Source organism: Thamnophis elegans, chromosome 4 (assembly GCF_009769535.1).
Source record: "Thamnophis elegans isolate rThaEle1 chromosome 4, rThaEle1.pri, whole genome shotgun sequence".
Classification (NCBI taxonomy): Eukaryota; Metazoa; Chordata; class Lepidosauria; order Squamata; family Colubridae; genus Thamnophis; species Thamnophis elegans.
The window spans coordinates 40,692,314-40,717,231 of record NC_045544.1 but is presented as its reverse complement, the minus strand read 5'-3'; the positions used below and the strand labels follow the sequence as shown (position 1 = coordinate 40,717,231).

Below are 24,918 nucleotides of genomic sequence, written 5' to 3'. Positions count from 1 at the left end.
ATATATTTGCACACTGGGTTTTCAGATGCTCTTTTGACAGCCTCATATTTTCACCCAGCATACTTCTGTGAATAATTTGCTGTAGTTGAATCCAGATATATAAAATAATGACTCTTAGATTGAGAACTGAGGCAGCATTGTCACAGAGGATGTACGAACAACCAGTTCAAGATCTGATGGAGACAAAACAAGACCACATAATTTGCAATACTTTCTCTTTTCAGTTTTATAAAGGCAGAAATAAGCCGTTTGAATACATGCCAAGCCTCTTTCAGAGGAGTCAAGTTTCATTTTCCACTTGCTTGATTGTTTGCTTGCATTGTTTCCTGGCCATTTTCCTGCCTCCCAGGTTTAGCCAATGCTGACTGGGGAATTTTGGGATTTGATCCATGTGTTTTAAAGTTGCCAAACTTGAGAAACACTTACCTAAACTAAAACAAGCACTCCCCACTTCTACACCTGCATTCTCAAAAGCATTCAAAGTAACAATACGAGGTGTGCCTTAAATCTCTCTCTCTCTCTCTCTCTCTCTCTCTCTCTCTCTCTCTCTCTCTCTCTCTCTCTCTCTCTGTGTGTGTGTGTGTGTGTGTGTGTGTGTGTATACACATATATACATACACATACAGTGGTGGGTTTCAAAAATTTTTGGAACCTCTTCTGTAGGTGTGGCCTGCTTTGTGTGAGTGGCTTGCTGGCCATGTGACCAGGTGGGAGTGGCTTGCTGGCCATGTAACTGGGTGGGAGTGGTTTGGGAGACATGTGACCGATGGGAGTGGCCAAGACAATGTCACTGAATTCTTTGCCCCAATGGATGATCTACAAAAAGATATAAAAAATGAAATTCATTATTTTATGTACTTACTGCTTAAATAAGATTAAAATAAGTACACAAAACAATAAAAGAGCTACTTACAGAAAGAAGATGACTGTCCTTGCCAGTCTTCAATATCATTAACTCCAATGAATGGCCTGCACAAAGAAGAGACACAGAAATGAACTCTTACATTGCGGGCACTGCATTAGGATGAAACCAGCACAAAAAATAATAGAAAAGGAAGATTACTGTGCTTTTGTGTGTTGAAGTCACCCACTGACCACCTTGCTCCAATGAATGGCCTGCACAAAGAGATACGGAAAGGAAGACTTTAATTGCTTGCACTACTATATTAAGGATGAAACAAGCACACAAAGCAATAAAACAGCTATTTACATAGGAAAGATGACTGTCCTAGCGGTCACACTCTGTTGCCTCTTCATCCTGTTAAATAATACTAATTGCAGAAGAAATAAAACAATATTGGACTCGATTGTGGTTGTAAGCTGAGGACTACACTACAGGTAACAGAAGAGACCTCTGTTTTCACCCAACAATGTACAGTCTTTTCAGGAAGGATGTCCCCAAACAAACAGGAAAGATATAGCTTTTCATCTTTCAGTCTCCTGCCGTTGCCACCGCCCACCCTCTTTTGGCCATGTGGCATACACCAGCCTGTGGCTTTCGTGAGGGAAAGCCTTCAGGCCTTCCCTCATGAAAGACACGAGCTGGCATACGCTAGCCTCCCACTGCTGCTGCCGCCCCTCACACTTAGTTGCTTGCCTGAGAGAAGCAGCAAGCTGCTGGAAGACGAAGCGAAGCAAAGGGAAGACCCGATCAGCAAGCATGTTGCGACAGCTGCTTGGGAACGAGAGGAATGTTGGACTCCAGCCAATCAGTGAGTGGCGGGCTGGGCTAGTTTAGTGCGGGTGGGCGGGGAGTGAGCGAGCTACGACGCAACAGGTTGGGAGAGCGAGCGACAGGATCGGGGCAGGCGTTCTGGAACTTACTTCCGGGTCCACCAGTGGAACCTCTTCTAATCGGTACAGTAGATTTGACGAACCTCTTCTACCGAACCGGTTAGAACTAGCAGGAACCCACCTCTGATACATACGTCCCCAACTGTCCCCATTTCCTCATTCTACTCCTATTTATTGCTCTAGGTTTAATGAAGGGCCTACTTGAGTAAGTGCTTAAGTGCATCACTAAGACAATGGAACCAAAGCTGTGACTGGGTGTGGTGATGGATCTCAAATGTTAATTTGTATAATAACCAATTTTTGGTTAACTGCTGGAATCTAGTTTCATTCTCACTGCACCATGATGATTCCCAGTCCTTTGATTTTATACACAATCTCAAAGTTTGCACTGCATTAACAAAAACTGTAACTTGAAAAATTCCATTATAGGTAGTCCTTGTCTTATCAACAATTGATCCTGAAATTTCTGTTGCTAAGTGAAAAGATGATAAGTCACTGGCTATTTATTCTCTGGCATCCAAACCTTTAATTTTCCTATTTTCTATCACCTTCACCGTAGCCAAATTCTGGGATCGTTTGGCTATGTTCCTGCACAATGTTTTTTTTTTTTCCTTCAGCACTGTTCTTTCAAAAGTTGTGCTATCAGATACTTTTGGGAATTAAAGAGGAACATTCCCCATGATCCAATGTACAACTACAGGTAGTCCTCAACTTACAACCACAGTTGAGCCCAAAATGTATGTTGTTAAGTGAGACATTAGTTAAGTGATTTTCCCCTCATTTTACAACCTTTTTTGCCACAGTTGCTAAGTGAATCACTGCAGTTGATAAGTTAGTAACCCAGTTGTTAAGTGAATCTGGCTTCCTCACTGAATTCGCTTTGCAAAGGATGCAAAAGGTGATCACATAACCTACAGACATAGGTACAGTCATAAATTTGAACCAGTTGCCAAGCATCTGAATTTTGATCACATGCCCATGGGGATGCTGCACAGGTTGTAATAAAAATAGCACTTAGATTTAAATACCACTTCACAACCCTCTCTAAGCAGTTTACAGAGTCAGCATATTGCCTCCAACAATCTGCGTCCTTATTTTGCTGACCTCGGAAAGATGGAAGGCTGAGTCAACCTTGAGCCTGCTGAGAGTCAAACTGCCAAATTGCAGTCAGCCAGCAGTGCTTCATTTTAACCACTGCACCCCTATGGTTCATCTGTAACTGTGATAAACAATCCTAAATTACATTTTTCAGTGCCAATGTAACTGAACAGTCACTAAACAAACTCTTCTAAGTGGAAGTTGTAAGTTGAGAACTACCTGTACTGTAGAGACCACACAGTCTGTTTGAGCCAAATTTAGTTGAACATCACTGGAGACAGAATTCAAGGTTTTGCCCACTTAAGAGTGGTGTACCTTTCTATAGTTGTGTAATAAATGGTGGTCAGTAATGATGTTATATACCAGTCCTTTTAGTTTTGATAACATGGGTTAGATTTTCTGCTTATAATCAAGATATATAATTAATAAACCAGAAGTTGGCACAAGTCATTGAGGTTAGTTACTTTCCAATTCCAACTTAAAAATACAAGTACTGATTTAAGGTAACTAATGAGACAACATCTACAAAGGCCTGAATAAGCCATTAAGGAGATTTACTTGAGTTCAGGGGCCTTGGTAGTTTGATGTTCTTGATCTTCAAGCATATCCATCACCCCCAGCTCTAAAAACCTGGCTTTGGTCCCAGGCCTGGAGCTGATGTATTAATGTACTATTGCATTTCTGAGGCTCCGGTTTGGTTTGATTTGTGTATTTGTAAGATCATTTTAATCTGGGTTGTCAGAGAGGTTTTATGTTTTCTCTTTTTATGGCTTTTTATGGTTTGTTTTTATAACCACCCAGAGTTCATTGGAATTGGGCAGTTATAATACATTCAAATAAATAAGTCCTGCTTAGTGTCAATTAGTCAGTCCATTTTAGATTTTACAGCTAATCTTACTCTAGGTAGCAGCCTACTGTTCTGACCTAGGCTTCCCAAAAGCATGAAGCCGACTCCTCGTCTTGATAAATCCCCCTTTATTTAGTTTAAAGTGAATTCCTTTCCAGCAAAGTCATGGCCAGCAGTCTTTCAAGGTATTTCACAACTACAGGCCTTTATCAGGCTTGGAGAGCTGCCAGTCCAATATCTTTCAAACACCACTCTGTGGCAGACAATACTTGGCAAGAAGTCAGGAACAGATCTTCAGTCTAATGAATTGAACTAATTGTCTCCTGCAAACTCCCCTCCCCTTTTGCTCCTCTTTTATTCCCTATGGGAGGGGCCATTCACCATCCACCTGTGGTTTTACAACCGAGTTGACCCTTGTTCCTTAGCTGTTCCCTTGTCCTGGCAGCTCTGTGCATGCGCACAAATTGGGAACAGAGTCCAGCTGTTCTTTTCCCCCACTGATGTCCAACTCTGAAGGCAGCTGATAACTGTCAGACAGCCCTTGCCCCATCTTTGCCTCCAACACAGATCACTCGTCAGAGCCTTCTCCAGACTCCAGGACTGGCCCATGTTTCTCCCTAACCTCCTCACTGTCTGAATCTGCTGCCAGATCTGCTGGCCACTGGCAGGCCACAACACCTACTATACACAATCTTTGATCAACAGCTAGTAGAATTGTCCAGTTTGCTTTAACAATGATAGCACATACAGCTTCCAATCAGCTCCTCTGTTACTGATGTTTTTGGTGTTAGAATTCTCTCCAATCTTAACGTGTCATTTGGAAGTTTTAAGGTTTCCTCCCTTGATGCCAGCTCCATATCTGCTCCTTTGACTATTAACGTGATGTTCTATGAATAGCTAAACGATTTTCTCTTTCTAGCTCCTTATCAGCAAAGCAGAAAGCTATCAGAATTTGTTTGGCTGTTTTGTCTCTTCCAACACTCACTCCTGAATCCGCACAGGTATACAGAACCATGACTAGTCGGCAACAAGCAGGGGTGACAACTGGTTTATCACATTCTGCATTAGCATGATTTGGAAGAAAGGGCAAAGGCCTCTTAAGACTTATTAATTGGATAAATTAAGAAAGTTTATTGGAGAAGTAAGAAACTGGTCAAGAGCCATGATGCTTAATCCACTTTTATTAATTCCAATTGAAAATGGCAAAAATATTCAGTTAGCACCTGGGGAATATTGGCAAACAATGGTACTAATAATGCTAAAAGATTTCTAAGGCATAGAAAATAATGGAGAAATTTAATTGGATTAATACTGCATTTGATTGACCTGAATGCAGTGATTAGAACAGAGGGCTGAGATAAACAGTAGTTCCTTTTTCTCTTTTTCAGTGACAAGATTTCCTCTTCTTTCCTTTCTGTCCAATGCTTCCTTCTCTTTACAGGTAGTTCTCATTTAGTGACTACAGTTTGGACCAGTAAGTTGGTCATTAAGCAAAGCAGTTGCTAAGTGAAATTGTAAGTTTGCTTACCAACTTACTTCAGTTTCCTTTTGCTTTACAAACCTGCGAAGGTTGTAAATGCAAAGAGTAGTTGTAAAGTTTTTTTTTTTCATCACTGTTGTAACTTCAAACGACCCCCTAAATAAAGCAATTGCCAAACAAAGACTATGTGTATGTTCTTCTCTCTCTCTCCTAGTTGCCTGCTGGAGAAGAAAGAAGCACTTGTTAGAGCACTGATAATTATTAGCAATAGGGTTTTTATTTTTTAAAAATGGAATCAGGTTCAGGGTCACAGTTCATCCTCTACTGCACAGGTATCAAGCTCACCGTGTCACGTTTCCATCACGTGATGTTTTACAATGTTTTTCCCATTCATGGTGCTGGGGAGGGCATGGCCTGCACATGACACATCCAGCCCATGGGCCACCAGTTTGACAACCCTGCTCTACTGGTTTAAGCCTAGACCTCGGTACAGGCAGTCCCCAATTTACACTTGTGACCATTTAACGACCGTCCAAAGTTACAATGGCACCAGAGGTGGTATTCTACCAGCTCGGACCAGTTTGCCCAAACTGGTAGCGGAAATTGCGGGTGGCTCCACCCACCCACCTCAGATCTATGGCATCCCATTTAGGCCCTTTTTTCGCCAAAACCGCATGGGCGGAAGGCTCACATTTGCAAACCAGTAGGGAAGGTAAGTGAATACCATGCCTGAAGTATGACTGTTTTTCATACTTAAGACCAGTGGTGGCATTCAGCCAGTTCATGCCACTTCAGGAGAATCGGTTGTTAACCTTCTGAGCAGTTCAGTGTTGGTTGTTGGAAGAAATCATTAGGGCAGAGAACATGTTGTTAAATTATTTGAATCCCACTTCTGCTTAAGACTGTTGTACCATCGTCATGGTCATGTGTTCCGGGTTATGTGTGATCGCCTTTTGCAACCTTCTGACAAGCAAAGTCAATGGGAAACCAGATTCACTCTACAGCTATGTTACTAACTTAATAACTATAGTGATTCATTTAACAACTGTGGCAAGAAAGGTTGTAAAAAGGGGCAAACCTCACGGAACAACTGTCTTGCTTAGCAACAGAAATTTGGGGCTCAATTGTCAGTAAGTCAAGCACCATCTGTAATGGAATTTTTTCAAGTTACAGCTTTTTGTTAATTAAGTGCAATTAAGTTCCTAAGTGCCTCAGCAAGGCAATGGAACCAAAAATGTGAATGGGTGTGGAAATGGATCTTGTATGATAACCAGTTTTTAGTGAACTGCTGGAATCTACTTTCATTCTCACTGCATGATGATAATTCCCAATCCTTTCATTTTATACCCAATCCCAAAGCCCTGAATGTGCAACCTTAGTGGCTGAATTTGTAACAAACAATCTAACACTGAACATAACAGAACCTTATTAATTTACTGGGTATGTTGCAGTGCAGTTATTGATCAAAATACATCTATCACTTGAGCCAAAATATATGCCTTGAAATCCAAGTTTCCTTTGAATTGTAGTAAAGAGAAACAAATGGCATTCCCATAGAAAAAAAGAAGCAGAAGACCTGCAGGAGATCAGCAAGAGCCATAGTACAGTCCAGAAGGACTGTCAAGGCACATCAGCTGTGATCTGCTGTGATATTTTTGTCAGCTTTGGGAGGCAAAGAACAGCAGTCCGAAATAGACATATGGATGAATGTACTTCACAAAAATGAGAGTTCAGAATTTCAATCTGTGTACCTACGATGGCTTTACATTGTGAATTTATTTTTAATTTATCAAATTACATTGGGTGCCTAAGGGACAACTTATTTATACTTTCACACAATCTGAAATAAATCTGACACCAGTAAAGGACTTTCTGCCATTTCTTAATGCTGCAGGCACATTACATATTATTATCTGTTATCCCCTAACTTTATTTATTTTTTTGCTTTTATAAAATGGCTACATGTTTTGAAAACACATAGGAAATGTTGTATGTGAATTTGTGTGCCTTAAATTAAAACACAAGAAAAAAATAACTTAAAAAGCTATCTGAATGTAGATGTAGGTTTTTAAATAGAAGCAAATTGTTGCCCACCTCAATGTTTTTGAATGTACAGTTTTTCTGAGATTATCTATTGTGAATTGTTTAATAGATGCCCAGTGATGGTGAACCTTTTCAGCACCGAGTGCCCAAACTGGAACACATGTACATGTGCATGCATGTGCGAGCGCCAGAGCACTGGAAAGCTGAAGACCAGTTGGCCGGTGCTCACATGCCTGTTTTCTGGCTGGTTTTTTTGGCTCATTTTTAGGCTGTTCACAGGACATTTTTCAGCCTAAACTGCCCTATAGAATTGAAATACAGAATAATTTAAAATTTATTTATTTTCTTGGCTATTGTTATTTCAGTAACAACATCTCATACATACACAAATATATTTAATGTAGTATTCAGCAGCCAGAGGTTAATTAAATTAGGAGCATGCAGAACGTAAACAAATGAATTATAATATTGTATGTTATTAATGTTATTTTTGCAGTGCCTGGTCCCGTACCTACAAAATCATTAAAAGGAACTCCCTTTGAAGACAAGATCTTCTTAAATTGGAAAGAACCAATGGACCCAAATGGTATCATCACCCAATATGAGGTAATAATAACATTTATTTAGTTCTTTTCATTTAGCATATTTCTACCTTGCCATCTCACCTAAATGGCTGTGAGCATTTACAAACAAACATAATATAAAACATAAAAACAATGTTAAAATTTAAAAGAGTTAAAAGAATTGACATTTTTGCTTAATTGGGCAAAAACACATGGGTTTATTTTTGGAAAAAAAATAAAAAAAAAATAAAACACAGATGGCATTTTTATCTAGATTCTGGATATAGGTTATGAGATCCCCAAGGCTTTTTTTTTCTTTTGCTATCATCAGGTTCTTAATAGATCAGTAGATCATCTACTTAATCAGAATGCATTATTATATCATGCATGTGGGTTTGGAATATATCCCTGGTCAAAAGCACGCTAAATATTCTGAATTGATCCCGTTATAAGAAAAACAATGTAAAATTGTAGAAATGAAAAAAGGGGGCCATGGTAGCCTCTTCTTTTCAGTCTATTTCTGGTAAGTGAGCTGTTACTTCATAGGGTCCCTGCCTTCTGGGGTTTGTCCAGCGGTGGGTTCCAGCCAGTATGGCCCATTACGGCCGTACCAGTAGTAATCGGGAGCAGCTGACCGTGTACTGGTATGGTGGCCAGTTTGGCCCAGCCACCTCCCTGCGTTCTATTTTTTAATGCAACTGGCCAATTGCACACGTGCGCACAGTGTGCGGCACCTGCATGACCTCCGACAAGCATGCGTGTGCATGCGTGCACAGCAGGATGTCCAGCCCCATGAGCAGCATACCAGTAGCAACGGGAAGAGGAACCCACCACTGGGTTGATCCCACTGCCCACTGAAAAACCTGCAGCTGAGCAACATATGACAAGAACCATTTCCGTGGTGTTAAAAGTTTTTTATAAAAAACAGCATTTGGGAGCATGTCTACTCATATAGGGACATGGGCAGTCTCTCCTGTTCAGAAAACCTCTTTATTAAATTTATATGCCACCCATCTCATTGTCAAGTGACTCAACTTATGTTACGTTGAAGCACAAAGAAGAGTGTTATGATCTATTCTTGCCTCTACATCAGGGGTGTCAAACTCAAGGCCCATGGACCGTATCCAGCCTATGAGGGGCTTAGATCTTACCCATGGGGCTGGCCTGGAAATATCAAAGGATCAGATCATGATTCCTCTGCTGGCCAAAATAAGGTGCAATGAGGGTGCATGTGTGTCTCCCTCCCCCCCCCCATGACCCATTTTCAACCTCCACGGTCTCTTGCAGCACTATGCAAACCGAAAATGGGCCACAATCCAGCCCATGGGCCTTGAGTTTGACACCTTGTGCCAGAAAGTAAATCTCCCTTTGTGTGGAATACCTGTTTTGTATGCAAATGGGGAAAATGCATCTTGAGCCTGTGTGAAACGCCCACCATGGCCATGTCCACCATGGCCACGTTCATCATGGCCACATCCCACCCACCCCCCAGCCCTCCCAAGGTCAAATACAACCCTGATGTGGACCTTAATGAAATTTAGTTTGACAGCCCTGCTTTACATGAATATATTAAAGCTTATAAAAGTATCAGGGCTATAAATATTGTTCATTTTTCAATTTAAGGAGCAGATTATCACTGTCAACATACCATTCATCTCACCCAATGATAAATCTGTGAATTAATCCTTAAATTAGCATATGCTACTAATGATCTTTTGTTTCAGTCACAGAGTGAATAAAACTTTCAGAATAAAAAATGAAAAATACAGGCTAAAATTGCATAATAATGAAGCCTTGTTTTTTTCAATACTTGTAATAAATGATAAAATCTAGGATTTAAATATGCAACTTTGATTTAGATCTGGTAGCATTAATATATAGCGTTCAAAAATCATGATTTAATGGAACTCTATCCAATGAAGGCTACAGATAATATATGTGAGAATTATTAATAGATCTGAGACATTTTCTAGACTTCAAGGTTTTCTCTCCTGGAAACTTGAAATGCAAATACTGATTTTTTTAAAGAAAAAATCATATATTTGATGAATGAGCCCTTGAGGAATGAAGGAGAAAAATAATTTGGCATTCAATTTATTATGTATCTGTCATTTTTTTAAAGTAGGCAGCCTTGTCAATACCACATTTCTCGTTAAAACAAACTAAATATCTATTGGAGGCACTTAAATGCTTCAATCATATATTCCAATGTTTTTGTTGTGTTTTAATGGGTACTTTTAATTGCTAGTTCTTCAATAAAAATACTTAAAGGAAGAGTTCAGTGTATACATTGTACATTCAGAATAAATACTTGAATAAGCAAACATCACACAACTTCTGTATCTGTAGGTTTATTAGAAAAAACGGGAGAAAAAATGTGGTAATGTGCTATAAAATAAACAAACAAACAAACCTGATTAGCATTGTACAAATTACAGTTGTTTGCATAATTTGTGAGTCACCAGTCATATTTTGTAGTTGTAAGCAGAGGTGGTATTCAGCAGGTTCTAAGCAGTTCTGGAGAACCGGTGGCAGAAATTTTGAGTAGTTTAGAGAACCAGTAAATGCCACCTCTGACTGGCCCTGCCCCCATCTATTCTCTTCCTCCTGAGTCCCAGCTGTTTGGGAGGAAATGGAGATTTTGCAGTAACCTTCCTCTGGAGTGGGGTGGGAATGGAGATTTTACAGTATCCTTCCCCTGCCACACCCACCAAGCCATGCCATACCCATCAAGCCAGGCTCACAGAACCGGTAGTAAAAAAAATTGAATCCCACCACTGGTCATAAGGATCAGTAACATTATACTTGTATTTCACTACAGGAATTCAGAGAAAATGAAAAATTCAAAGACTAACATGAAACATTGTTTTTTTTTTTTTTAAAAAAATGGAAACTAATTCATAGCAAAGTACTAACCAGGGTTGGAATTTCACTAAACCTCTGACATAATTTCCACAGGTCAGTTACACTAGCATACGATCCTTTGATCCTGCAGTTCCAGTTGCTGGGCCCCCTCAAACTGTGTCAAAATTATGGAACAGTACACACCATGTTTTTCCCTATCTACATCCTGGGACTACCTATCAGTTTTATATAAGGGCGAGCACTGTCAAAGGTTTTGGACCAGCTACAGCCATCAATGTAACTACCAATATTTCAGGTAAGGGAAAACATGGAAAAGTTATTAAATTTATCATATTAAATCTCCTTTCTTCAGTTGAAACCAACGCCATTTCCATACAAGGAATACATGGAAGACATGATATAGTAAGTGGTAATTATAAATAGGCACCAAGAAAGATGACTATGTGTATTTATGGATGCGCATATTTAAATCAGTGAAGGTATAGACTTGTTTTAAGATTCATAGTGAATTATCAAGACTATCATGAAATTTTGCAAATGGTTGTCCAAAATCTACTATGCAGTTACATGTACTTATTTTTGCTACGTTATATATTAGAATGCAGCCCAGGGTTTTTTACATTGAAGGAATTGTGGGAATTGGTGCTAAACTCCCAAAACTATCCTGGTTTGCTTAGTTTTTAACTAATTTAGGTGGCCCCCATCTGATGAAAGTGACTCTGGGCGGCATAGAAAGATTAAAAAACAGAACAAAACAAAAATCTCCCGAATTCACCAGTTCATTAAAATAGTGATTAAATTATTATTATATTAATTTTTTAGTATCAATAAAATAATCATTAAAATATTCAAAAAACCTTGTTATACATAAGTGGAACTGAAAGTTCTTCGATTTTTGGAAGACGCATTATTTTAATCATTTTATTTACTATGCTGCAGTTGAGGTTGAGGTTTATTGGATTTATATGCCGCCCTTCTCCCAAGGACTCAGGGTGACGTACAACGTAAAAGAAAACACATATTACAAAATATGTGCAGTCTGCTAGAAATCTTTGCAAACAAATAAAATAAACTTGCATGTACAGGTAGTCTTCTGGTAATTGGTACCAGCACCCTTCTCACTAGCAACACTGTCATAAAGTGAGATATCACATGATGCAACTTATGATGGCAGTAGCAGCAGTCCAATAGGTTGTTATTAGGCAAATCCTATGCCATTCGCAGCATCCTATGGTCACATGATGTTTTGGCCCATTGGCTGCCAGCAGAGATAGCTGCAGATTCAGACGAAAAGGAGGTGGAGGGAGAGCTTTTGGAAGGCTCTGATAAGGAAGCAGCATCAGAGGCAGAGGCAGGGCCTTCGATCTTCCCCCAGGTAGAGAGGCAGCTGTCTTCAGGGCCTGAGCTGAATGACAGGGAGGAATAGATGGAGCCCATCCCAGATGTGCATATGCACAGAGAGGAAAAGAGAGGAGAGCAAAGGAAAGCAGTAAGCCGGCACTCAGGGAGAGGGAGATGCAGATGATAGCCAGGCCCTCCCTGGCTGGGAAATAAATAAGAGGGGGAAATAAATAAATTTTAGAGTGGCCGGTTGTCACAGACAACTGTTCGTTTCTAGCATACAGCAAACAATTCAGATTTCTTCGATAAACCCAGGTTTGTTGGGACTAATTATGTTTCATTTTTTGTTTATCCCTATGAATAAAAGATTGTTACTGCCATGTTATAAAAAGGTGGTTGTTTTACTCATGAGTAAATGCCATCACTACTAGTGAAGGCTGGGTCAGAACACATGATTGACATTTGCAGCCTTTCCCATTAACTTTGCTTGTTAGAAGCAGGCAGTGAAAGTTGAAAATGGCAAACATGTGCCCATTTGGGTCACGTGATTGCAGAGACACTGCAATGGGTCCAGCCACAAGGACCCATCTTAAGTCTCTAATCCACAAGGACTTTCTATATACAAAATTACTACAAATAACCGATGGTCTTACCGCTTATTATTAGTTTAGTGGTGGATTCTGGGCCTCTTCTTTGGTGTTACCTAGAGTGACCAGAAGTGAGTACCAGGATAGAGCAAAATGAACATGGGAGACCGGTGGTCCTTGATTTACAACTACAATTGGGAACAGAATTTCTGTCTCGAAATGATGTAGTTGTAATGTGAGACCGCATTGCTTAGTGACCACAATCCCAGCATTCCCAGTTGCCTTCAATAACCAAGAATACTGGGTCATTAAACAGAGGTGTCCCAGGTAAGAGCACAGGGCAGCCACCCAGAAGTGCCAGGGTGTGTGTATGACACAGGCTGTGCATAAGTTGAGGGAGGCTGCAATGAAATGCAGGTGCAAACCTGTAGCCACTCCTGGAAGGTTTAGCTGACTCAGCCTGGTCCAGCAATACGACCCAGAGCTACCATACACCAGGAAGCTTAGTCACCCTACCAGGCCAAGCAAGCACTTACAACTACAGGGGCACTGCAACTATGCCCCACCTCTCTCCCTCACAACTCACCTATGCCTTTCTGGTAGCCCTGCACAGTGGTGCACATTTGGGCATGTTCTTCTACTGCCTGTAGCAGATTTAGAGCTATCGGTTTAATTTGTCCATATCTTTAAAATACAGACCCATGGAAGAACATGAAATTATTTTTTTAAAGGTTTTAATTCTGCTAATTTACTACAAACTGATCTTCTCTTAGAAGAATACTCTGGTTTCTAGATTAGAGAACTTCTTCATATCAACATCCAGATATCAAGACGCAGCTGGATACAAAATAGGTTTTTTTTTCTTGCTGTCAAATGTTCTCAATCAAACAGTTTGTGTTCTGTGACTCCCTGGGAAAGTCTCCTGCTTTTCTTATTGTTCCCTATCAAAGACTGAGTTTGTCTTGACAATAATAAATTAGCAGCTTGAATGGTGGTTCGGCGAAACTGAACCAATATTGGGCTGGTTCCCTCTGGTGAATGAAAACAAAAGAGCTGAGACAGGTTTTCTATCATATACAACTTAAATGAATGATCTTATCTAGAACCATAAGAAATATTAAAACGCATAAAATATCTCTGCATAAGATACTCTGTCATGAGGACAGTTTGCTCCGAGTAACTTCATTTCCATTAAAATCTTCAACATATTAGTTATCAATTAATTCAGATTGATTTAAACTGTTCTCAGGAGAAATCATTACTTTTTCTTTAAAGTTACCTAGCAAGAGATAGAGAAAGAGAAAAACTCATTTCATTTTTTAAACTACTTTACATTACAAACCAAGGCTTTTAAAATTACAAGCATTCTCTGGGACCACTAATTCAGTATTTCTCAACACTGACAATGTATAACCACATTTAAGTCTACATTATCACAAGTAGTTCCTACCCCCTCCCTTTTTAGTACAAAAAAATCTCTAAATAGAATAGAGCTAAGGTGATGTTCAGGGCATATAGTCTGGGGAACAGATTGTTTTTAAAGAATGGATATAGTTTAGAAAATCCTCTTGAGATTGTAGTAAGATTTTCAGTCATGTTAAGACTGTTGACAACTTACTGTGCTATTGTCACAATTCATGGCAAGGCCTAGAAAGTAGTAATAATTTCTGTTGAGTGGTTGAAGATTTGAATGGCTCCTGAATGGTCTACTTTATCTTCATATGTAACCCAAATGAATTAGATGCTTCTCCAAAATACACCACATTCTGCTACAGTTTTCATGAATCCTATTTTCCAAACAACCACATTTCATTGTAGTTTTCTTGCTCAGCTCAAAATAACCCTACATAAAATTTGGATAGACTATAAGGCTAAAAGTTTCCCCTGCCAGTAATATTTGATCTTAGGGGATGGTGCTCATGTCTGTTTCCTACATGAGGAAACCAGCATTGTCCAAAGAGCCTTCTGTGGTCATGTGGCCAGCATGACAATACACTAAGGTACACAGAGTACTGTTACTTTCCTACTAAAGTGGTACCTATTTATCTACTTGCATTTACATCTTTCAAACTGCTAGGTTAGCAGGAGCTGGAACAAGTAATGGAAGTGCATTCCGTGGTACTGCCAACCTTCTGGTTGACAAGCCCAGCATTGTAGCTACCACACCTCATGGGATAGAAGGGTGTAAAACAAAAGTGAGAGATTGGTATAGTATTCATGCCAATTTTTATAAGTTCTATGATATAAATCTAGATGATGCTATTATTTCACAAGGATGAAGAGGTCAAGAGTGCAGTTTCAGTGATTAATTATATTGCTGTAAGGCATTATTAGTTCTTTTGTCTGATATGAACTATTAGTGCTCTTCTCTGACCTGACCAGATTCAAAGTTAGTTTTAAATTATAGCTACTGAAATTTTAATTGTATTGCCCTGATTGAAAAATAGAATGGAAAAAATGTGGATAGCGGGGAGTGTTGTATCTTTGGGTGGACCACAGGAAATCCTGATTGTATGAAGCATCATAAAAGAAATCCAGTGATTCCATAATAGTTCTTAGTTTCTTTGATAATTCAAAGAAATATCAATATTTGTACATTTAATAAGCTTAGAAAATTTGAAAATTCTAATCAGTAGTACAGTTTTTCAATGTCATGACTAAATATGTATTTTAACTTAAACCTCATACTATACATTACTAGGATTTGCAATTATGATTTACCAGTTTACAAAATTATAATCAAGTACATTTTTTCTGTGAAAAGCTGCCATAATAGCTGCATATTTTTTAACTACGATATCCCTTTTTTTATTCAGCTCCCACATTACCAGATTATGAAGGTATTGATGCTTTTCTCAATGAAACAGCCACAACCATAACTGTACTCCTGAGACCAGCACAAGCCAAAGGAGCGCCTATCAGGTAAAAACGAAAAATACATGAAAATCCTCATGTAAAAAAATGGGGAGGGGGGTTGAATCAGCAGCTGGCAACCTTTAGAGAGTTGTGTGGTCACACATACAGGTGCAGACACACATTTGACAACCAGAGAGTAGAGCAGACAAGGAGATATTAGCATGACATCATGCAATGGGATGCGATATTTCCACTTTTAAGTTGGTTTCCATGTTTTATTTTGCTTTGCTTTGCTGTTTGGGGATGCCATCCCTACAGCTAAGACCTTAATGCATTTTTTTTTAAAGTCCTACCAAAAGATTGCACAACTTATCCCTTTATCAAAACATCTTAATTCAATGAAAAATGATCTGTGATGTAACTGTTTTGCACTTCGTTAACTCTTTTAGTGTTTATGTGATTTTAAAAAGGCTTTGTTACAATATAGCAGACCTTACTTCAGTGGCAACAGGCACAATATTGAGTTGCATGAGACTATATAATTTAGATAGATTTCCATCATTTTGATTTTTGATTTAGATAGAAATTATGCACTGTAAAAGTCAGCCTGTCCTGTATAAATGTGCCATTGTCTTTCTTACCTGCTCCCTGCACATGGCCCTTGAAGCAGATGTTTGATAATCCAATTCAAAATTGCAGGTTCTGTCAATCATTTCTTAAGATGCAACATGCTGCGGTAGTCACAGCTCTAATCATGGCAGAATCGTGTCTTGCCTGCCAAGTGTTATATCATGATCTGTAGTTTTTTATGGCCTCCTGAAGCTGTAAGCCAAACAGCAGATCTGAAATACAAAGAAAGACTGGATGAATCAGTGTTTACAATAAAATATAAAGCTATTTCTTAACAAGCTGGAAATCCTCAGCTCAGCCAGTAAAGAATAAATATTTATTCAAAAATGAGATATATGTGGATGTGCACAGATACAGACACACAGGAACAAATGATTTACCTTTCTGTTAAGAAGTGTCTTCAGATTTATAAATAAATATATCAGGAAATATTACGGATATTCTATAGATTTTATTGATCCACGCTCAGGTTCAAAGTTACCATCTTCTTTTATATTGTCTGATATTGTCTAAATTAACATAAAAACATGAGAATAGTTCTACTGGATCAGGACAAGACCCATCACTTCTTTTCTCACAATAACCAAACAAATGACTCTGGGATACTCCCAAGCGGGAATTGAACACATATTCATTGTTTCTCTCTAACTAGAATCTGAAGACATGGTGCTTCCAAACTGGAAGACTGACAGGACAAGCTATTATATATACAGCCAGTGAACCTGATATTCTCTCACACTGATAATATTACCTAACATGGTAATGAAACATCGACAAGAAAACAACCAAGCTCAGAGTGCAGCATGAACCCAGCAGTTTAATTCTGAGCTAGATACATTCTCTTCTATTGGAATAGCATTATGGTCAGTTCTTCCTTTTGGCTTCACAACACATTTGTGTTAGAGATCAGATGACAGTCCCCATTTAGAATTAAATCCAAGGTTTCAGCTTCTCTAGTCAGTTGAAAGACTCATTATCCTAATTTAAGTTACTTAAACTATTTAAATGTAGTTTATTTGAACACACAATACAGGTAGTCCTCAACTTACAAGAGTTCGAAGTTACAGCAGCACTGAAAAAAGTGACTTACAACCATTTTTCACATGTACAACTTTTGCAGATCTCCATGGTCAGGTGATCAAAATTTAGATATTTGGCAACTGACTCATATTTATGACGGTTGCAGTAACTCGATATCATATGATTACCTTTTTCAAACTTCTGATGAACAAAGTGAATGGGGAAGTCTGATTCACATAACAACCTTGTTACTAAATTAACAAATGCAATGATTCACTTAACAACCATGGCAGGAAAGGTCGTAAAATGGAGCAAAACTCACTTAACAAATGTCTTACTTAGCAACAGAAATTTTGGGCTCAATTGTGGTCATAACTCGAAGACTACATTTAATTAGTTTATTTAATAAATGTGATGTCTTTTTATAGCCTAAGTGTGAATATACTGACATTATATGAATGCCATTGCCATCTCCCATCCCTGCACCAGCTTCTCTATTGCTAGACTCAAACATCTTTCAATAATTCAAGATCATCTTCAGAGTTCTGATCAGAGGGTCTCTAGCATATTTCTGGACCTGATTTATAATCGTGGCTATATAATGCCTTCTACAATGATTCTGTAGAAAAAAACAGACTTCCATTTTTATTATTATTATTACCGTATTTTTCAGAGTATAAGACACACCCTTTTCCCTCAAAAAAGAGGCTGAAAATCTGGGTTCATCTTATACACTGAATACAGCATTTTTTTGCCTCCAGGAAAAAAATGCCCCCTTCCCAAAAATGCCGTACATAGACTTTAGGAGGTTTCCAGAGTGCTCCTGGGGGCTTGGGATGGCAGAAATGAGCGAAAAATGAACCGTTTTTGCTCAATTTTGCCACACACCCCAGCCTCCAGGAGCATTCTATAAGCCTCCTAAAAGCTATGCATGCCATTTTTTTTTGCCCAAAACAGGCCATTTTTTGCTCATTTTGGGGGGGGGGACACCCCCCAGGAGCACTCTACAAGCCTCCTAAAAGCTATGCATGGTTTTTTTTGGGGGGGATGGGCTCATTTTCACAAAAAAGGGCCATTTTGGGGAGTTCTGCAGAGTGCAAAAACTTTTTTTTAAAAAAATTGCCTCTTCAAAATCTTGGTCCCTTTTATACTCTGGTATGTCTTATACTCCAAAAAATATGGTATTTATACTTTTGGTGTAAAAAGCAACATCTTTCCTAATGCATCCTTTCCTTCCTTATGGTACGGAATGTTCATATCTCCCAGATTCTTTCCATTCCTCCAGACTTCTATTCACTATATCTGTGCTTTTGCTTATTCATAACCAAACATTCTAATTCCCTTGCTTGGCTTGGAGACTTTAGCCTGCCAAAGAAATATACTTCATGTCCTTTTTCAATTGCCAGTAATGCAAACCTTTTCCTGGCCTTGTCAGCATCTTTCTATCCTCTGATTTCTACGGCCATCCATTAACCCATTTCCAACATTGGCCATCCATTAACCCATTTCCAACACATATCATTTATAATAGACCCTAAATCCTGAAATGTCTATGGTACCCTTTTCATAACACTGTGTTGCCCATCACTAGTCTGCTTCCCCAGGGATCAGTTACAGATACAGATTAACAGAGTTGGAAGGGACCTTATAGGTCATCTAGTCCAACCCCACCCAGCAGACTATACATACATCATTTTTGACATATGGCAGTCCAGTCTCTTCTTGAAAGCTTCCAGTGATGAAGCTCCCACTACTTGAATTGAATTTGAATTGAATTGAATTTATTAGGTTTCTATGCCGCCCAATCCCGAAGGATTCTGGGCGGCTTACAGAATAAAAAGAAATTAAAAGAACTTAAAAACAATAGGACACACAAAGTTAAAAAAGAACGCAACAAACACCAATCAGAAGGCCTGCTGGAAAAGCCAGGTTTTAATGGCTTTGCGAAAGGCAATGAGAGTGGGGATGGCCCGGATCTCTGGGGGCAGCTCATTCCATATGGCCGGAGAGGCAACAAAGAAGGCCCTACTCCTAGGCGCCGCCAGCCGGCATTGTCCTGCTGAAGGCACCCAGAGAAGGCCCATTCTGTGTGATCTTATTGGTCTAAGGGAGGTATGTGGCAGGAGACGGTCTCGTAGGTACTCAGGTCCTAGGCCATGTAGGGCTTTAAAGGTAATAACCAGCACCTTGATTCGTGTTCAGAGACCAATGGGCAGCCAGTGCAGCTCACGGAGGATAGGTGTGACGTGGGTATAACTTGGCACACCCAGTATCGCTCGCGCGGCTGTATTCTGGACTAGTTGCAGTCTCCAAACACTTTTCAGGGGCAGCCCCAAGTAGAGCGTGTTACAGTAATCCAGTCTTGAGATGATGAGGGCATGAGTGACTGTCTGAAGTGCCTCCCGGTCCAAATAGGGTCGCAACTGGTGTACCAGGCGAACCTGGGCAAAGGCCGCCCTGGTCACAGCCGACAGATGGTGTTCTAAGGTCAGCTGCGGGTCCAGGAGGACCCCCAAATTGCGAACCCTCTCTGAGGGGTGCAAGTTTTCTCCCCCCCAGGATTAAGGACGGACTAGATGGACTGTCCTTAGGGGGCAACATCCACAGCCATTCGGTCTTGTCAGGATTGAGTGCGAGTTTGTTCACTCCCATCCAGACCCTAACAGCTTCCTGGCACTGGCACATCACTTCCACCGCTTCACTGAGTTGGCACGGGGCGGACAGATACAGCTGAGTATCGTCTGCATACTGGTGGTATTTAATCCTGTGCCGGCGGATGATCTCGTCCAGTGGCTTCATGTAGATGTTAAATAGGAGTGGGGACAGGACAGATTCCTGTGGCACCCCAGAATTGAGGGGCCTAGGAGTCGACCTCTGTCTTCCGACCAACACCGACTGCGACCTGTCGGAGAGGTAAGAGGAGAACCACCGCAAAATGGTGCCTCCCACTCCCACCTCTTCCAGCCGCCGCAGAAGGATACCATGGTCGATGGTATCAAAGGCCGCTGAGAGGTCAAGGAGCATAAGGACAGAGGAATGGCCTCTGTCCCTGGCCCGCTAGAGCTCATCGGTCAGTGCGACCAAAGCGGTTTCAGTGGAGTAACCAGGCCTGTAACCAGACTGAAAAGGGTCTAGATAATCTGCTTCATCCAAGGTCCGTCGGAGTTGGAGGGCCACCACCTTCTCAACCACCTTCCCTAAAAAAGGGAGGTTGGAGACTGGACGATAGTTTTTAAAAACATCTGGGTCCAGAGAAGGCTTCTTGAGGAGGGGTCTCACCACCGCCTCCTTAAGAGGACATGGAAAGGATCCCTCCATCAAGCAGGCGTTCGTAATTCTCTGGAGCCAGCCTCGTGTCACCTCCCTGCTGGTTGAGACCAGTCAGGAGGGACACGGATCCAGTAAACAGGTGGAGGCACTCATTGCTCCCATGGCCTTGTCCCCTTCATCAGGGGTGACAAGCGGGAACTCATTCCAGAAAATCTGAGCAAGACCCTCCCTTGGCAACTCGGCTGGTTCTGTCCAAATGGAGTCCAGGTCTGTCCGAATCTGAGCGATTTTGTCCGACAGAAACTGAGCAAACTCCTCAGCTCAACCCTGCAAGGTATCACCCATTTCCCCCCCATTCAGGAGGGAACGGGTTATCCTAAACAGGGCGGCTGGGCGCGATTCTGCGGATTCAATAAGAGCGGAAAAATGCGCAAATTTTGCCGCCCATATCGCCACGAGATAAGTCCTAATAAATGCTCTTAGCAGTGTTCGGTCGGATTCGGAATTACTAGCCCTCCAGCGTCGCTCTGGGTGTCTCTTTTGGCGCTTCATCTCCTGGAGTTCCTCAGTAAACCAAGGAGCTCTCCTGGATCCACTGCTGCAGAGAGGCTGCATAGGCACAATCCGATCCAGGGCCCCAGTCACCGCTGTGTTCCAGGCGGCGACCAGGGACTCTGCCGGATTGTGGGCAAGAGAGTCAGGTATCTCCCCAAGCTCCTTCTGAAATCCCAACGGGTCCATCAGGTGTCTGGGACAGAACCACCTAATCGGTTACACCTCCTTGCTGTGGGGGAGTAGCTTCCAAAAATCAAGCCTCAACAGGTAGTGATCCGACCATGACAAGGGCGAGATGTCTATTGACCTTAACTCGAGATCACGTCTCCACTGCCCTGAGAGAAACACTAGGTCAAGCGTGTGTCCCGCTCTATGAGCCGGACCCTGGATTACTTGGGTCAAGTCCATGGCTATCATGGAAGCTATGAATTCCTGGGCCCCATCAGAGCATTCGCCAGCCTGGCTACTGACTCCAGGAGTGCAGGCAGGGCTGTTGTGACGCAGCTAGGAGGTAGGTACGTCAACAACACGCCCACTTGAACCCCTAGGTCCAACTTCAAGAAAAGGGACTCACACCCAACAATCTCCAGAGCAGGGTTCCTGCGAGGTACTAAAGATTTCCGGATAATAATTGCCACTCCCCCACTCCTTTATCTGGTGTCGTGGTTGATGGAGCACCTGAAACCCTTCTGGGCACATTTCAGAGAGGGGGACTCCTCCCTCATGGCCCAACCAGGTCTCAGTAATACATGCCAGGTCTGCCCCCTTGTTAAGTATTAAGTCCCGGACGAGGGGAGCTTTCTGGATCATAGACCTGGCATTTAGCAACAGCAACCTGAGACCAGGGCCCTGGCTTCTCCTGCCATCTGGCCCTAGAGTTGAGCTTACAGGGCCGGAACGAGGGATCGCTGTGACGTAGCAAGCCCTCCTTCCCCGGTAATGGCTAGCCCTGTAGCCCCCATTGTACCTGCCCCTCCCTAACATGACCGGATTGCTCCGGCCTGCCCCCATCCCAGAGGGTCCCTCCCACGGCCCACGCTCTAGCCGAGAGGTCACATCTATCACTCATTCTAGGGCCCCTCTACCACTTCTGCTTGAGCACTCAGTGGGGGAGGCACCAGGTCGTGCCCTCAATCCTCTTAGATGCACTCCCAGTCACACTCACATACATACCCCACAATCCATTTAAAACATATAAAAATACAATAGCATAGTAATAAAATAATTAAAATTAGGTGGGTTCATTCGTCCAACAATCACACCATACACTCCCCATACAAAAAATTGCATAGACCTTGATAGGGGTACCATTCAAGTGGGATAGTGCAAAAAAAATTGCGGTCGGAAAAACCAATGATAGTAGAAAGAAAGGGAGGGAGAGTTCCACAGCCCGTCTCCCTCTTGTAAGTCCGGAGATGGAGGGAAAGGGGGGGGGCGGGGGCAAAAGGTCCAACAGTCCAGAGTCTGAAAATGGCTGGAGTGGTTGTAGGGGGGGTGGACGCCTGTTGGAATCGACGGTCAGATTGCAGTCTCATCCCCCCCACCTCACGATGATGGCCAACCCGCCCTGGGGTGCAGTCGTAAAAAGTCTTCTTAAGGAGCAGCAGATGGCGGATAATGAGTAGAAAGAGAGGGAGGAGGGGGGGAGGCCTGGAGAGGCTGTTGCAACAGCAACAGCACAGGCCAGCCGCCCAATCCTGGCAGACATGATTAACAGTTAATCCACTCACCGCTCCTCCTCGGGGCCCCAATACAGTTCAATAGGCTCAGATCAAAAGCTCATGTCTTTCTAAACATGCCACTCAAGCGCCATCGCCCCCGCCGCTACCATTCACAGAAGATTCACAGAAGGATTCAATCTCGCATTCAATGCCTAACGCAGATGGAACTTCAAACTGGCATTCGCTTCGACGTCCCCCTCCAGTATCAAGGTCGGGAGCCGCACGCCGCCCCAGCGCCGTCGCCGCCGCCAATCTCAGAACAACACCATCATCATTGCAAGCAAGCATGGAGGTGGAAAAGTTTCAGGAGCGTTTGTCGTCAGGGCCGCCTACGCGACCTCCTACTGCTCAAACGCTCCCCGGGCCTGCCTGATGGATAGGATAGTCTTACACAGGGGACTCCTCCCTTCAGAGTCTAGGAGCTTGCCGTCCCAGCGCCCCAGCGCCGTCCCAGCACTGTCACTGCCTCCGCTGTCAATTTGAAATGCCAATCTCAAAGCACCACCATTCTCGTCGCAAGCCAGCATGGGGGTGGAAGAGTTTCAGGAGCATTTAAAGCATCTAGGGGCCGCTAAAGCGACCCCCTTCTCAGCCCAAATGCTCCCTCGGCCTGCCTGATGGATAGCCTCAACGAGGGACTTCTCCCTACTAAAGCTCCGTCCCTCACAATTCTGTATTTCTCTCTTCGCAAGGCTTGGGCATTCCACTCGAGCAGCAATCTTCCATTCCTTGCACAAGTGAGGGTCTTCTAAGGAAAGCTGTTCCATTGGTTGATTGTTCTCACTGTCAGAAAATTTCTCCTTATTTTCAGGTTGAATCTCTCCTTGTTCAGTTTCCATTCATTATTTCCTGCCTGACCTTCAGGTGCTTTGAAAAATAGCTTGAAGGTTGCTCTGGCACCTTCCTGAGGTTGCTGTTATCAGCAGTCTAGTGCCATTTTAAACGGAACCCACCTCTCTTTCACAGTTTCACTCTTGTTCCCAGAAGGTTATCAAAGTCTAAAACTTAAATCAAATCTTATCAAGTCTATCCCCCCCCTGATACTTGGCTTTATACACCAATCAGCATACATTAACAAGACATTGACAAGTTTACTGATCACTTGGTATTTTGGAGAGCAAAAGCCCTGTTGGTTGGTTGAGTTGTGTTGGCTGCTCAGAAAAATAAGACTCCCAACGGAGTAGTCCAGCTGTTTAGGTGAATCTTTTAAACTTGGATTCTAGATTCTCAAAATGCAGACAATTTTACATCTTTTCACTGAAAGGCATCTGAACATATTCATAGAATAAACTTTTCCACTTTGTTTATCACCTTTTGCCTAGGCTGTTTTTCGGTTCTGCATCACACTCACCTTGCTTTTTGCTACTTGAGTAGATTTCACCCAAACAAAATAAACAATACAGTATATGAATTTAATCTTGAAGTACTGTAGATTTGCTTCTGGCTCATTAACCCTGAAAGGTCATAGTTATAACTATAATCACATCCAATCTCGATTAAGAGCATTTTAATTGATTACTTGACATTCTTTTGAGACATAGCATGGCCTTAGCCTGTGAGGTAATTTGCTATTAATAGTCAAATACTGTAGATAGGAATGTAACTGAGAAAATGGATACTCTACTATAGTTTTTATTATTTCCATATTGCAGATATGGAATCATCCACATTATGACCTGCTAATTTATATAGGGATTCTAGGGAGTCATATTTAACTGTTATCTAGTCAGTTTTGACTCAGTTGCAGCCTACCGTTCACGTTTTCTTTGGTGGATTTTTCACAAATGTGTCAAAACTCAGTTATTTGATATCCAGTGAGTTGTGGGTACAATTATTGTTCTTTATTCCATGAATTGCAATGCAAGCTAGAAGAATGTCCTTTGATTTTCTACCTCAGACACAGACTCCGCTAACTGTGTGTGCATTTGTGTTGTTCTTTTTTAATTCTCCCTCAGCAGGAAATGGTAACACAGCCCTGCCACCAAATATTTATTTATTTAGGCAGTTTAGATGGCTACCCATATCGGTAGTGACTCTGAGAAGCTAATGGCTGTTCAGAACAAAAGCAGCAACAAAATAAAATGCATAAACAGCAGCCAAGGTAAAAACCAATTAAAATGGCCATCTTGTGATCCCAGGTTACCTTGAACAAGGCCTTGTGAAGGACTGTATCCCCATCAATCAGAAACCCAATGTTTTGGAGGCAGTCCTGTGAGAACATAGGACTAATAACATAACAAGATTTGGA

At 41.6% G+C, this 24,918-nt stretch overlaps 1 protein-coding gene across 5 annotated transcripts in view; it reads left to right on the top strand.

Moving 5' to 3' along the window:
• The window catches only part of PTPRK (protein tyrosine phosphatase receptor type K), a 434,312-nt gene that overhangs the window by 315,360 nt on the left and 94,034 nt on the right, over positions 1-24,918 (top strand). For all 5 annotated transcript variants that reach the window (XM_032215027.1, XM_032215025.1, XM_032215026.1 and 2 more), the window contains exons 9-11: positions 7,759-7,868; positions 10,784-10,985; positions 15,435-15,540. In XM_032215027.1, coding sequence (XP_032070918.1) covers positions 7,759-7,868; positions 10,784-10,985; positions 15,435-15,540 — 418 coding nt within the window. The remainder of the gene's footprint in view (positions 1-7,758; positions 7,869-10,783; positions 10,986-15,434; positions 15,541-24,918) is intronic.